At 41.5% G+C, this 15456-nt stretch overlaps 1 protein-coding gene across 2 annotated transcripts in view; it reads left to right on the forward strand.

Annotated features, from left to right (window-relative positions):
* The window catches only part of LOC140457979 (thioredoxin reductase 1, cytoplasmic-like), a 34104-nt gene extending 23829 nt beyond the window's left edge, over positions 1 to 10275 (forward strand). For both annotated transcript variants that reach the window (XM_072551876.1, XM_072551877.1), the window contains exons 10-14: positions 966 to 1122; positions 2723 to 2830; positions 2908 to 3003; positions 5386 to 5520; positions 8446 to 10275. In XM_072551876.1, the coding sequence (XP_072407977.1) occupies positions 966 to 1122; positions 2723 to 2830; positions 2908 to 3003; positions 5386 to 5520; positions 8446 to 8508 (559 nt within the window). In that variant the 3' untranslated portion in view covers positions 8509 to 10275. The remainder of the gene's footprint in view (positions 1 to 965; positions 1123 to 2722; positions 2831 to 2907; positions 3004 to 5385; positions 5521 to 8445) is intronic.
* Positions 10276 to 15456: the final 5181 nt, after the last annotated feature.

The raw sequence follows: 15456 nt of genomic DNA on the forward strand, positions 1-15456 counted from the left end.
TCCCTCCGAACCCTTTCTAACACCTTGCAGACGACAGACGTGAGACTGACTGGTCTGTAATTGCCAGGGATTTCCCTATTTCCTTTCTTGAAAAGAGGAATTACATTTGCCTCTCTCCAGTCCTCAGGTACAACTCCAGTGGAGAGTGAGGATGCAAAGATCTTCGCAAGTGGCGAAGCAATTGCATTTCTCGTTTCCTAAAGCAGCCGAGGACAAATCTGGTCCGGGCCTGGCGACTTGTCAATCTTGATGTTTGACAAAATTTTCAGTACATCAGCTACCTCTATCTCTCTCTCTCTCTCTCTCTTCCAGCATGCACACCTGCTCTTCAAAGGTTTCGTTCACTACAAAGTTTCTTTCTTAAGACAGAAGCAAAAAAACTCATTTAAGGCTTCCCCTACCTCAGACTCCCCACACACATTCCCTACGCTATCCCTGATCGGCCCTACTCTTTCTTTGACCATTCTCTCTTATTTCTTACATGTGTAAAATGCCTTTGTGTTCTCCCTAATCTGTTCTGCCAAGTCTTTCTCATGTCCCCTCCTGGCTCTCCTCAGACCATTTTTGAGCTCCTTTTTCTCACCTGCCTCTAATCCTCTAGAGCTGAGCTTGACCCTAGCTTCCTCATCCTTATGTAAGCTACCTTTTTTCCTTTTGACGAGAAGCTCCACTGCTCTAGTCATCCAAGGTTCCTTTTATTTAACCACTTCTTGCCTGTCTCAGAGGGACATATTTATTCCATGCTTCCTAACTCCTTCTAATTGCATCATAGTTTCCTCTTTCCCCAATTAAATATCCTCCCATTTTTGCCTAATCCCCTCCTTCTCCATAGCTATGTAGAATTTTTGATGCTGAATCTAAATTAAAACATCAGTGCTAGAACTTGCTAAGGTCAGGCTGAGGGGTTTGTTTTTCTTGGTTTCACTATGACATCAGAATTGACTCTTTTTTTTTTTGTCTTTTAGGACTGGTAAGATTCCTGTCGATGAACTAGAACGAACAAATATACCCCATGTTTATGCCATTGGTGACATTTTGGAGGGGAAGTTGCAGCTCACACCAGTGGCTATTCAGGCTGGCCGCTTGCTTGCTGGCAGGTTGTATGGAGGATCCACCATCCAGGTACAAACTCAAATTCTGAATTGCTGGCCTTTTTTTTTTTTTTTTTGCAGAGTACACAAATTACATCCATAGCAGGTTTTTTCTTCAGAGTAAAGATTTCAATGTGCACGTTGTGAACTAGATTTCCCAATCGGCAACTTCCTGTTTACTTGGCTGATCGTTAATGGATTGTTCCATTTGTTTGAAGTGTTCAATGTCTGCCAACTTTCCTCCAAGTCAAACCATAGAATTCTTCCATGCAATGGGCTGTTGAGGCTAAATTTAGGGATGAAGGGTTTTATACCTGAAACGTTGACTCTCCTGCTCCTCGGGTGCTGCCTGGTCTTGTGCTTTTCCAGCACCACACTTTTCAACTCAAATTTAGGGCTGTGATGCAAATTTCTAATTTTAAGGGAATCTGGTTATCAGATTGATCACTATCTCCTTGCATGGCCCAGCAGACTCACTAGGGCTGAATGACTGACTACCTTCTGCTCCTGTGTCTTATGGTCTTAATCTGTTTTTTTTCCCCTTTTTTTTTTGATTTTTAAATAATGGTTAAAGAACTTGCTTTAGTGGTATTTAGAATGATGGCATAGTGGGTAGTTTACTGAAATAGTAGACAAGAGACTTCCAATGCTTTTGGAAACAAGTCTAAGTTCCACAGTAGATATTAAATTTTAAATTTATGTAATTAAATATTTTAATTCTGGTTCATGAATCTGGTATGTAGTTCACTAATGGTCTCACAACCATGTTTTAAAGGCAGCTTTTGGGGGGGGTGAAGTCTCTGTATCCTGTATAAGTCAAGGTCCACAGTCTGAAATGCCCCAGCAAGTTACTAAAGTTGCATCAAAGCACTAGTTGTATTGTCACATTTTTCTGCACCTGTACCATAGACCATTGTTCATTTCACTACTATTTTTGAGGGAAATTGGGAATCAGTAATAAATACTCATTTTGCCAATGATTGCCATGTCCCAAGAAAAGAGTTTAAGTTTTCCTCTTTAAGAATTCCCAAAGTGCTTTACAACAGTTTCCAGCCAATATGCTGGAGTGGAGGAAGTGAATGTGAAGGAGTTCTTTAATTTTTTTTATTTTAAAACTCTTCCTAACTTTTTTATCACAAGGTTTAATTCAAATCCACAATTTTCTATCGTTCACTTTTTTTGCACTTCATTTATGCTGCAAATATATTAATGGAAAGCAGGCTAGAATTGCAGAATGTGGTCTTCCAGTGTAGGTAAAACTCCATTCCACATTTAATCAACCCTATACTTGGTCATGGTCTGGTGGCCCTGCAAGTAACTAGGATCTCCAACAACACAAAAGTACTTCTGTGTCCAAATATGTCACTGCATGATAAATAGACTTAACCATTTAGGTTCCAGGTTCTGAAGATTTATGCCTAACCCCTCCAACTTGTAAGGTGCTCCTGCATGTAAAAATAACCTCTGATCTAGTTTTGTCACCTGCTTTGGTGTTTATTTTTTATTTTGGGCTAAATACAAGCTGCTTCTGCAAACAAGCTGACTTCTCTTTAAGAAGTCCCCATAAGAAGGCAGCAGTGTACACTGAGTCTGACTGTTCCACTGATGCTGACTTTGTTGCTTATCAACAGTGTGACTATGTGAATGTACCCACCACTGTCTTCACCCCCTTGGAATATGGAGCCTGTGGTTTTGCCGAGGAGAAAGCTTTGGAAATATATGGAACAGAGAATTTGGATGTAAGTCATCAGATTGGGTGGGGAAAATGCTGCTTGTTGTATCCAGAAACTGACTTTTTTATTTTTTGCATCTACAGGTCTATCACAGTTACTTTTGGCCTCTGGAGTGGACTATCCCATCCAGGGATAACAACAAATGTTATGCCAAGATTATCTGCAACAAGCAAGATAACGTATGTTCCTCCATTAGATATGTGGGTGTTTTGGCTGGAAGCTATTTTAGAGTGGTCTCTGATTTGGGAAAAGACACATTATACTGAGTACTGGCCTAGATTTGAGCACTCTGGTTTCTGCAGTGGCCCTTGAATCCACAAGCCTTTCTGAGATGGAGTGCTTTTCCCTGATGTAGCTGCTGTCCATTGCAGAGGCAAGTAAGATGGGGGTGCTGTCTGCCTTGCCCATTTTAAAGAGCCCTAGTCAGATGTACAGCATGGAAACGGACCCTTCGGTCCAACTTGTCCATGCTGACCAGATATCCTAACTTAATCTAGTCCCATTTGGCCCTATAAACCCTTCCTATTTACATACCCATACAGATGCCTTTTTAAATACTGTAATTGTACCAGCCGCCTCCTTTCTCTGGCAGCTTGTTCCATACATGCACTGCCTTCTGTGTGAAAATGTTGCCCCTTTAGACCCTTTTAAATTTCCCCCCCCCCTCACCGTAAACCATGCCCACTAGTTCTGGACTCCCACCCCAAGGAAAGAACCTTGTCTATTTATCCTATCCATGCCCCTCATGATTTATAAACCTCTATAGGGTCACCCCTCAGCATCCAATGCTCCAGGGGAAACAGCCCAGCCTATTCAGCCTCTCCTTGTACCTCAAACTCTCCATTCCTGACAATGGTCTTGTAAATCTCTTCTGAACCCTTTCAAGTTTCACAGCATCCCTCCCACAGAATTGCATGCAATGTTCCAAAAGTGGCTGAAGCAATATCTTGTACAGCTGCAATTCCTATGCTCAGTGATCCTTCCTTCCAATAAAGGAAGGCGTACCAAATGCCTCCTTCTCAATCCTATCTACCTGTGACTCTACTTTCAAGGAGCAATGAACCTGCACTGCAAGGTCTTTGTTCAGCAACAGGGGTAAAAGAAGGAGCAACTAAAAAGTGGGCCAAGTTACCCCTTGTAACTTCACTCTTCGAGTAAGATGTGATCTAAGCCTCCACTGCACATGCCTGACCCTCCTGATCAATCAAGAATTGATCTTCCCTTTTTTAAATATTCAGATTCTGCCTCCAGTGTCCCTTTTCTTTTTTTTAAAGCAAGTGTTCCATATAGCTGCTATTCTCCACCACCTTTTTTTTTAAAAATCTGCCTTAAGTGGGCATCTCCTGGTTCCACACTCTTACAGAGAACCTTCCACTGTCAAGATCTTTCAGTTGGTGATCTCAATGGTAGCCATGATGTGGAGGTGGACAAAGTTCTAAACATTTCTCAGCACCAGCTTTCAGGGCACTGCTCTTTCATCAGGTGGGGCAGGGTCATAAGACACAATTTAAAGATCAAAGTGTCATACAACTGATGCAAGGTAATGAACAATCCTAGATTGCTGTTAAGCCTTCAATTACTTAAAATGAGGATGAAGTCTGTCCTATGATCCTGCCCCACTAGCTACCTGATAAAGAGGCTGTGCTCTGAAAGCTTGTACTTTCAAATAAACCTGTGGGCTATAACCTGGTGTTGTGATTTTTAACTTTGTCCACCCCAGTCCAACACTGCACCAAATCTTTCCGGACTTAGCGGTTGTTCAATCAAGTCACTTGTTACTCTTAACTCCAGGTACAGTCTGAACCTGTCCAATCCTTCCTTCTAACACTACCTGCCCACTCCAGGCATTTAGTCCAGACAACCTTTTGAACTGCTTCCAAACCCTTTTGTTCCCTCTTTTATTTTTTTAAAATGTCGGGAGACCAATACTCTGTGTATGTGGTCCTACTCGTGCCCTGTATAGCTGATGCATTCACGCTACTGTTTTGTATTGGGTTCAGCACCTTCAAATTGTGAAGTCATTCCTTCCCTTTCTGTTACATCCTCTGCCACCACCTGCCTACATTTCTCCACACCCCAGTGGGATTGTCTGCCCTTCCCAATCTGGCTGTTAGATGCCACTGTTCTGCCATTCTCTCATTCTGATCACTAAATCTGGGCTATTAACAACAATTCTTCCCCCCTGCACTCCAACCGCGCCCCCCCCCCCCCCCACCAAAAAAACTATTGCATAAATATTGCCCCCCTCCACACTCTAACTCTGAACAGTTAGCTCTCCATGGATGCTGTCTGACCCACTGATCTCCAGCACTTTGTTTTCAATACAGATTCCAGCATCTGTGGTAACTTGCTCCTTTTTTTGGTATCTAGTTTCTCTCTGAACAAATGATAAAGTTCTATTAGCTTTCTATTCAATAGATCTCTGCTCCCTGTTTATCCTTTCAAAATTCCTTTTGTGGCCTGTTTCATTGTTCTCCCATCTAGTGTCGGAGTGAGAAAGGAACATTTATGTTTACAGCCAAGAGGAAAATCAGATTTAAGTGTGTTGTGCTTTCTTTCAGAATCGGGTAATAGGTTTCCATGTATTGGGTCCGAATGCAGGAGAAATCACTCAGGGATTTGCAGCTGCAATAAAATGTGGATTGACCAAGGAACAATTGGACAGTACAATAGGAATTCACCCAGTCTGTGCAGAGGTATTTGCGCAACATTAAAGCTCTGTAATGCTGTTCATTTTGAGGTGCTTGTTAATTGGTTTTTTTTAAATAGTGTGGCTCGCTAATAGGTACAACCTCAACCTGCTCTACATAATATTCTTGTGTAGTCAAACATTCCATATATTTCATGGGAGTAAATATCAAATAAGTTGACTTTGATCCAGAGGCCTTTGGTTGAATCAAAAGATTTTGAAACTTTGCTTTGAAGCATAAAGGCATTGAGAAAATTGATGCCAATAACTAAGTTGCGTGACCATCCACTGTATAGTTTAAAGGAATTCAACAACAGGGTAGATCTGTGGGACAGTTTACCCTTCCTGGTGGGAGTAGTTGAGAACCAAGAAATAGTCAAAGCTATTGGCTGTTTGGAGTCAATTTGGGAATGAAATCTAAACCAGCACACTCCAGAAGGCTTTGGCTGCTGGATGCCACGTGGGCTTTATCAATCTCAGACATGAAGATATTATTGAGAAATACCCAATTTATAAGGGTGAATTATTGACTACCTGCTCAACTGGGTTAGCCTGAGGAACTGAACAGCTTCTGTTGACAAACTTTCATTATTAAATCAAAAAAGTGAAACCATTCAAAAATTCAATGTCTTCTGACTTTCTTCTAATATTACTACTTGGTAAACAATTAACATCTAAATTCCAATTGTAAAATTTTTGCACTCTTATTTTGCAGTGCTGCTCGCTTAATGTACAGGCACCAAGTGCAATGTTTGAATCAATAAGAAAGAACTGAATACTGACTAAGTTTGGTTCTCTGCCTATGATGCCCTTGACTTCAAGGTGCCAGTATTGGATTAGTAGACCAGGTCAGAAGTCACAGGTTATAGTCTGACAGGTTTATTTGAAGTCTCAAACTTTCAGAGCACTGTTCCTGCAGGTGACAAAGGAACAGTGCTCCAACAGCTTGTGACTTCAAATAAACCTGTTCACCTATAACCTGGTGTCGTGTGACTTCTGCCTTTACAATACACTTGGCATTACTGTTTTAATTGACAAGTATAAGCCCTCTGCAGCTAGCATCTCACTGCTTTCTGCTGTGACATGATTAATTGCTCTGTCACAATCAACCAGCTTGGAGAAATTTCCAAATGCATGCTTATTAGCATTCACTGTTTTGAAAAGCATGAATATTCAATTAGCAACTTGCCTCAAACACCTGAAACTCAGATTAATGCTGAGGTGGCTAGACTTTTTCTCATCTTTTTTTAAACCTTTTTAAGAAATGTTTCAACTAATTATCTATCTGTATTGATTTAATTCTGTTTGCATTTGGATCAAAAATTAATTCTTGGATTTTCTTTCTTTTGCAAGGAGTTTCTTTTGAACATTTCTTTTTCAGTCTGCAACTTCAAAAGGCCTGCTATTTCTTTTGTTTTTTAAAAAAAATTACTTTTGTATTCCTCAAAGTTTTTTTTATTTTGGTTTCCTAAATATGCCATAAATCTTGGCATGCTTTTAATTGAGTGAACTGAGCCTGTACACTAGAGTTTAGGATGTAATTACAATCAAGCCAAGGAATTAGTCTGACTCAATGGAGTGTGGGTGAAGGTGGCAGAAGTACCAGGTATGCTTCAACAGGAGTGTCAAACTGGTGAAGCGACAAAATAAGACTACTTACTTTTGAAAATTCAAGCCACAAGTGATTCAGATGGGGATAAACTATTTCACAACGAGATCCGATCTCTGCTCTACAGAGCGATGTCCATTCACAAATGCCATTCAATAATGAAAGCGGGAGGAGGGTCCAAAATATCCCCAGCCTCCAGGATGGAGGAGCCTAGCACTTCAGTGCCAGATGAGGCTGAAACACTTGCAACCATCTTGGCCAGAAATGCCAAGTGGAACTGCAGGCCAGATACCAAACCATGGTCTGTCAGAATACAGGAAGGAGGTGGATTGCTTGATGTAATGATGATCTAGGTCAGCAAAGCAAAAAGCCTGATCTCCTTCCTGAAAAGGATGGACACTCTCCTATCTACATCAACTGAGTTGAGGAAAGAGGGTTGAAAGTGTCAAGTTTCTAGGAGTGATAACCACCAAGCTGTCCTGGGCCTCCCATGTAGATACAATGGTCAAAAGGCACAACAGTGCATCTCCCCTTACTTGGGCTTGGACAATTTGGCATGTCCATAAGGATCCTCACTAACCTTTTTACAGATGCACCATAGAAAAAGCATACTACCTGAATGCATAATGGCTTGGTACAGCAACTGCTCTGCCCAGGACTGTAAGAAACCACAGAAGACTGTACTACACAGACCCTCATGGAGAGCAACCTCCCATCCATGGATTCTTTGTTCTTCCCATTGCTGTGGGAAGGCTGCAGACATCTAAGACCCATCCTACCCCGTAACACTCTCCTACAGCCACCCCTCTCAGGTGGAGGATACAGAAGCTTGAACATGTGCACCAGGTTCAAGAACAGTACAGACTGTCAATGTAGAGTGGGTTTGGACCCAATCAAGGGGCTGCTTTATTGTAGACTGTGTCCAGCTGCTTGTATTGGAGCTGCACCAGACAAATGAAGAAAATTGCCACCCTCACTCATGACTCATATAGTAGATATAATAGATACATGAAAGCAGAAGCTGCTTAAATGAGAAGGGGAAGCCTCTGCTGCTCTGCAGATGTGTATAAGGAAGACTCCTTGTGGGGAGCAGGTTGTCTTTAGACAATACGGAGACATTTTAGACATAATTGATTTGTGGCTTCCCTCCAGGTTAAAGAAAGGTCAGCAGACTCTCCATTATTTAGGACAGTTACTGTTGGATCTACTGAGTGTCTCCCACAATGTTTTGCAAGATAAACCATATTTGATCTATTCCACTTGTGCTGTAGATAAGTGTTCACTACAACCAATTTTAATGGGTTTTTTTTTCTTTTCTTTTAGGTATTCACCACACTATCTGTGACAAAGATGTCTGGTGGTAATATTGAACAGTCTGGCTGCTGAGGTTAAACCCTGCTGTTGTCACTGTTCGCCACAATGGATCGTTTTTGTCTCCGCACTCAACATTTCAGATTGTGATAGCCCATCAATCTTCGTGTTAAAGATGCTGCAGCAGCGGGCTCTGCAGTGTGAGACAATGTGAACGTCCATTTGGCAACTAGTACAATAGCGGGGTTATTCAGAATCCAATGCAATAAGCTGCTGCTCTGTAGGAGCATCAACCCTGATGCTTTCATGAAGTCCTGGCCTGGAACCAGTTTCGAATGGAAGGCTGCGATGGAAAACCTATGAGCACAGTTTAGCAATTTTTAGCTAACTCAGACATAAAGGGCTTCCACTATCATGAGAGAACTCTGGCAGACCAAAATTAGAAACTAGAAGGGAAAACATTAGTTTACTTTCCATTGTCTGGACACTGGCGTTTCCTTCCTTTTTCTATACAATACTATAGATTACACCATCTTTTCACATTGTGTTTAAATGAAATGTTTGTTTTAGACAACATTTTGATACTGAAGCTGAATATATTTATTGGTCTAATAGGAGTGAAGTTTTGCCCTGGGTAATTGATGAATACTCAGGCCACTTCAGCCCCTGTTCAACCATTTTTTGGGCAGCATGTGAAACCAGTTTTTAATTGGTTGTTTTTAACTGCCCACCACTCTCTCTATCACCGATATCTTTTAGACTTTGGGCATTAACTCATTGATTCCCAAAACATATCCTTCCTCAGACATGTTGTTGAATCTAGGATGAGGCCTCCAAGATGTTTGTTTACAGTAGATTTTTAATGTACTAGTCTGTTGCCCTTTTTCTCTTTTTCTACGAATAAAATGGTTTAGATAGCTATTTGACACATCACAAACTCCCTGCCTTCTGAAGGCAAAACCCGTGGGCTGTGAATTAGACATGTAAATGATCACTTAATGTGAGAGTGGGTTGGAATGTTTGTGTAAAGTGGTTTTTGTCCACACCTTTCGCTAAGTGAGACTTTGTTTTGCTTCAGAATCCAGGCAGGTTTTGAATTTGACTTTTATCGTGTGAAGCTAAACTACTTTGTGCTGCTAGTGCAACCTTGAGTTTGTAACCTCAGGCTTAGAATTACAACTTTTGAGCCAAGGAACAGACATTTGAGATGCCATTACAGCCTCTGGGCACAGTCCCCCTGTGCTGGTGCATCAGTTTTGTGTACAAATGCAGCCATTGTTTAACTTTCAAGACTGTGTGTGAGAGAGAGAGAGAGATGTATTGGAGGAACTCAAATTAACTATTGCAATTGTTGATCCTAAATCATGAATGTGATCTTTTCCATCCTTTTTTTGATTTATTGCACTCCACGTTTTGTAGTTTCAAACACCATTACCCAGTCAGAGCGCACATCTGTAGTTCATGTTGGCTGCATATAGACAGTACAGTTGGCACTCGTTTGCTTGAGGACCTTTGACCTCAGTGCCTACCTGCAAATATTTACAAGTTTACAAGAATTTCTACACTCTAGGTGTTGACAGCTTAATACTATATTTGGTACAATAATCTGTGATTAGAAATGTGGAAGTAAATTATTTGATTGTACTTCCCATCAGAAGTGTTTTGTGGTCTCCTTTATCAATGTTCAATCAAAATTGTATCATTCTTTTTGAAGAAAAGTTACTTCTCTTCTGCATCTGTCTCAAGTAACTTAATTTTGCCATGTATACACTTTAAAATGTCCCTGATGTACTGTTATTACAAAGTTGAAATTTGTCTTGCATAATAAAAACTTGAAACAAATCATGTGCCTGTTTTCATCACTAATGTCAGTGAAGGTTAATGAGTAGTGGGGTTAGATGGTAGCATGGAAGGGCAGCCAGGAGCTGTAACAAGTGAAGTGTACAATGGAAAGCTGATGTTGTGGGTTTTTTTTTTCTGCCCTCTGCTTTTCTTTCTTGTGTTTTTTTTTGTCAGATCACAAGCCGCTGCAGAGGTTTGCCAACTTTTTTTTTTCCCCTGGATGAATTTGTGCAGAATCAAGTCCTGATTAGATTAGTGTGGAAACAGGCCCTTCAGCCCAGCAAGTCCACACTGACCCTCCGAAGAGCAACCCACCCAGACCCATTCCCCTCCATTTTACCCCTTCACCTAACACTGGAATTTAGCATGAGAAATTTGCCTAACCTGCACATTTTTGGACTGTGGGGGAGGAAACCGGAGCACCTGGAGGAAACCCGCAGACCTGGGGAGAATGTGCAAACTCCTTACCCAGTTGCCTGAGGTGGGAATTGAGCCCACGTCTCTGGTGCTGTGACGCAGCAGTGCTAACCACTGTGTCAACATGCTGCTTCTTGGGAAGAGCAAGTTTTAAAAATTTCTCAACACCAGGTTTAGTCCCACAGGTTTATTTTGGAAGGACTAGTTGCTTCTTTGTAGTGGGAGTATAAGCTTTATATTCCACAACCTCCTGAGGAAGGAGCAGCACTCCGAAAGCTAGTGCTTCCAAGTAAACCTGTTGGACTATAACCTGGTGTGTGATTTTTGTACTTCGTACACCCCAGTCCAACACTGGCCTCTCCAAATCACTCTTGGGAGGAGAACAAGATGCTTCTGAGGTGTCCTTAACCATTGCCTATTGTCCTGTCCTGTCCTTACCACATGCCTACTGCAGTGAAGTAACATTCCTGAATTTTGTTTTTGTGATTGGTGACTGCTTTCTGATCAGCCATGCATCTCTCTGCCCTGGGAAGTTCCTCCCAATGCTAATCTCACAATCAAAATCACACCAAGAGCGTAACCTTTTAAAGTGGTTGGGTTGGGTTGGGTTGGGGGGGGGGGGGGCGGTGAAAAGAGGGGCGGGTGAAGAGAACTAGCACAGTGGTTAGCAGTGCTGCCATGCAGTACCAGGGGCCTGGGTTTGGTTCAAGCCTTGGGCGAGTGTGCGAACTTCACAAACACAAACCTTCTACCCATGTCTCTGTGGGCTTCCTCTGAAATGCTGGGAAACCAGGGCACCCAAAGATGTGCAGGTTAAGTAGATTGGCCATGCTAAGTTGCCCTATAGTGTCCAAGGCCACACAGGATAGATGGATGAGCTGTGGGCAATGCAGGGCAGCAGAAAGAGGGGGGTGGGTCTGGGTGGGATTATCTCCAAAAAGTTAATGTGGACTCAATGAACCAAATGACTTCTTTCTGAACTGTAGGTATTCTAATCTATGATCTTCCCTTGCTATTTGGATGAACCTTGATTTGAATGCATTTGTTGATCATTACACTGGCTGTTCTAACAGAAGTGGGTTTTGGGTGATCCTCTGAACTTTGTAGCATTGGGATGCAGTTCCAAGAATTTGAGGCCTAAGTAACTAGACATAGTCACAAGTAGTGGAGTCAAAATGCTGATGTTTCTGTGGCCGGAAGTGGAGCTCATTTTCGTACAAGAGGAGATTAGAGACTTGGTGTACAGCTGGAGGCAAGGTTTAGGGATCTCTGCAGTGATATCTTGTCAATGATAAATGCTGGAGAAACTGTTTTCTGTTTTAAGTTTGAGGGGCAATGAAAGATGTTGAATAGAAGCCAATGTGTGGTAATGGTTATAGTGAAGATAAAGCATCAATCTAGGTAAGTGCCAGTAAAGCAAATCAGTGACTAACCAAGAAACTGGGAACAGTGCAGCAAATCTCCAAACAGGCTGGTGAGTTCACTGACTGCGGACCATGGAATATTAGGGTCTGAAGGCTATAAAAGTGTCTCAAAGCAAAATGAGGTGCTGTTCATCCAGCTTGTCTTGTCATTCTCTGGATTACTGGCCCAGATTTAAGACAAATGTGATAGTATTGCAGTGCTAAGAAACTGGAAGGTCATAGTCCTGTTTATGGATTGGACAGAGGTATTCTGCAAAACACTCACCCAGTCTGCTCAATCCTCACTACACATACTACTTCCCCCCCCCCCCCCCCCCCCCACCCCCCTCATATACAGGGTGCACATACTCTCATTCTTAAATATGTTCTCTTCCTCTCCTCTTTCCCTCCCCAAATCCATGTGCACAAACTCTCACGTGCTCACTTTCTCTGTGTGCACTCACACCCACACCCCACCACCACCAGGGGTAGTTTTGAATTTGCGGATAAGTTCTATTTTGTTCAGAAAGCGCACAACCTGTAGACAGTCAGTCAGTCAGTCAATGTGGCATTTTATAAATTCCTACTTTGAAAATAAAACCGGTCTGGCTCTAGGATGAGATGCCAACAGACTTGGAACATGGCGCCGCACCCAAACTGCATTGTCTGACCTCAGCCTGAAGTTATCTTGAGGCAGGAATTTACATATTAATCAATTGAAACCTGCAACTCCATTCTAACTGATGAAAGACTTAATAGCCATCTAATGTTTGCTCAATATATCTGCATAAGTTGTATGACCCTTTGATCTTATTTTATAAATTATGTCCAATGTACAGTGTTCTGTCTCACTAGCTGCCGGAGGAAGGAGCAGAGGCTCTGAAAGCTTGCGGTTTCAAATAAACCTGTTGGACTATAACCCAGTGTCACATGACTTTTGATAATGTAGAGGAGACTGCATTCTGAAAAGTGGGTTTTGTAGTGTAGATTGGAAGATTGCAAGTTAAACAGTTGCTTCATTGATGAGTGAGGCCTTGGAGAGTGAGGAGGTAAAAGAGCAAGTATTTAATTCTGCAATTGCACTGGTGCTGTGGGTGAGGACAGGCCAAGTGACATGTTGGGGGTAGTGGAATGGGACAGGTTGCAGAGGAAGCAGTTCCTTCAAAATGAAGAGCAGGTTTATTTGGTGGTGGTATGCAGCAGATAGTAGATGACAATCCTTTTGAAAGCAACACTTTGATACAGCCTACCAATTGCGGAGATGTTTGGCCTATGTTCCTGGCATCACACCAGCACAAACTCGTCACATTGCGTCTTTGTGTGGTAGGCAAAATGTGTTTTTAGTTTAGACATCCTGTTAGTGGGAAAAACCACACATGGTGTTTACTGCATGGTGGCAGAGTGAGATAGCCAGCTTTGTGAGGTGTTCCCGTTTCTGAGGTACCTTTCCTTTCCAGTACGATTGTGGGTCTGAAATGCACTTGCGTGGTGAAGGCGGGTTTTAATGGAGGCATCCAAAAGGGTGGCAGCTGATCAGACTGATATTTGCAGTGCAACATCATACAGGCTTATATGGGGGGTGTTTAGGAGATCGACACTGTGATTCTCCTGCAGAGAGCTAGTGTGGACAAGGGTCTCTGATTGTATTAAACCTGAGACTGTGCATGAACGAGCACTGTGAGAGGAGATTGATGGTTAGTACTGGGATCCCAGTGACTAAGGGTCAGAGTTGGGGGCTTCAGTGACGCACCTGTCAGTTTATGTATCTGAGTGAGTTATAGTTCAAAATTAACGTTGATTATGCTAGGAAACGGATAATGAACCAACAATTTCAGATTTTCAATAATTTTTTGACAAATTTGTTATATTGAAGAATTTCAGTGTATTGATATTGAAATGTATTTCACATCCAGTGTTACAACTGTCACAATTCCGAATAAAAGTTAACTTTTTAGAAGAAGTAAAATATGCAGCTACAGCCGACATGAATATTGAGTGGTAAATATTAGTAAAAGACATTTCATAAACATCCGCTGATTTTTAGAACAGAATTAGGTTTAGTTATGAATATTAATAAATGAATATTGATACAAAAGCTTTCTAAAGCAATAGAAAGGCTTAGTTTGCTTATTTACATAATAATAGCATTAACTTCAATTAAAAATGCATTTAATGTGATAGATTGGGAAATGCCATGCTTCCGTGTAATAAATTAATGTTAAAATTAGCCACGTTTTTTGATGTCCTCATTATTCTAGAATAATTTGCCAAATGAAAATATTCAGCTCCTTAATCTCAAAGCAAGGCTAAAGATATGAATGTTATTAGTGCAAATTAAATATCACAATGTATTCAGTTTCATGCGATCAATGAGCTGTTTTCTTTCCTAAAACGGAAGTACAATTTAAAATGGATAAAAAAGCCACTTTCCTCATAGACAGTTTGCAGATACACACCCTGAATGTTATAAAATCATAGATTCCCAACAGTGTTGAAGCAGGTCATTCAGCCCATCGAGTCCACGCTTACCCTCTAAAGAGCAACCCAAACCTATATTTCCCCACTACTGATCCACCTAATCTGCACATCTTTGGACACAGACACAGGGAGAATGTGAAAACTGCGCATAGACAGTCACTCGAGGCTGGGATCGAACCTGGGTCCCTGGCACTGTGAGACAGCAGTACTAACCGCTGAGCCACAGTGCCATAATATTATTGCCCTCTCCCTCTATTAAAAAGCCCAATTAAGAGAGTAAGTACTACTCAATCAGGCCAACAAAGAGTCAGCCTAGGCTCTTCCCTGTCTTCATGCCCATCGTCACTGAGCAGACACTAAAGGAATCTTTAAGCAAGTCCCTGAACTATGAAGTACTAGTCTGGCCCTTACCTCTCGTATTGTATCCAATTCTGGGCACCACACTTTCAGCAGGATGTGAAGGTTTTAGACATGATGCAGAAAACAAAACAAGAGGATGATTTAAGAAACTAAGTTCTCCAGTTTCTGGGATACTTGTGAGAAGCTGGGGTTGGTCACCTTAGAGGAGATTTGATAGAAGTGTTAAAAATCTGATGCAACTAAAGTGTTGATAGAAATTGGGGAATAAGACATACTTTTCATTCCTCCTTGAGGACTCCTCTTAAGATTTTCTCATTTGATGTTTGTGGGCTACTTTTTCATTCTTAATTCCTTTATCAGTTCATTCAGTTGAATAGTAACCTTAACTTCAGTGCTTTTTGTTGTCATAATGGATATTTGGACTCACACAGAGGCAGAATTAGAAGAATTCAGCAATATCATCAAACACCAGAAGGCATTAAGTTCAAGATACCTCACAGGGTAGTTTAAAGTCAACCATGTT

This window comes from Chiloscyllium punctatum, chromosome 32 (genome assembly GCF_047496795.1).
Source record: "Chiloscyllium punctatum isolate Juve2018m chromosome 32, sChiPun1.3, whole genome shotgun sequence".
In the NCBI taxonomy this organism is placed as follows: Eukaryota; Metazoa; Chordata; class Chondrichthyes; order Orectolobiformes; family Hemiscylliidae; genus Chiloscyllium; species Chiloscyllium punctatum.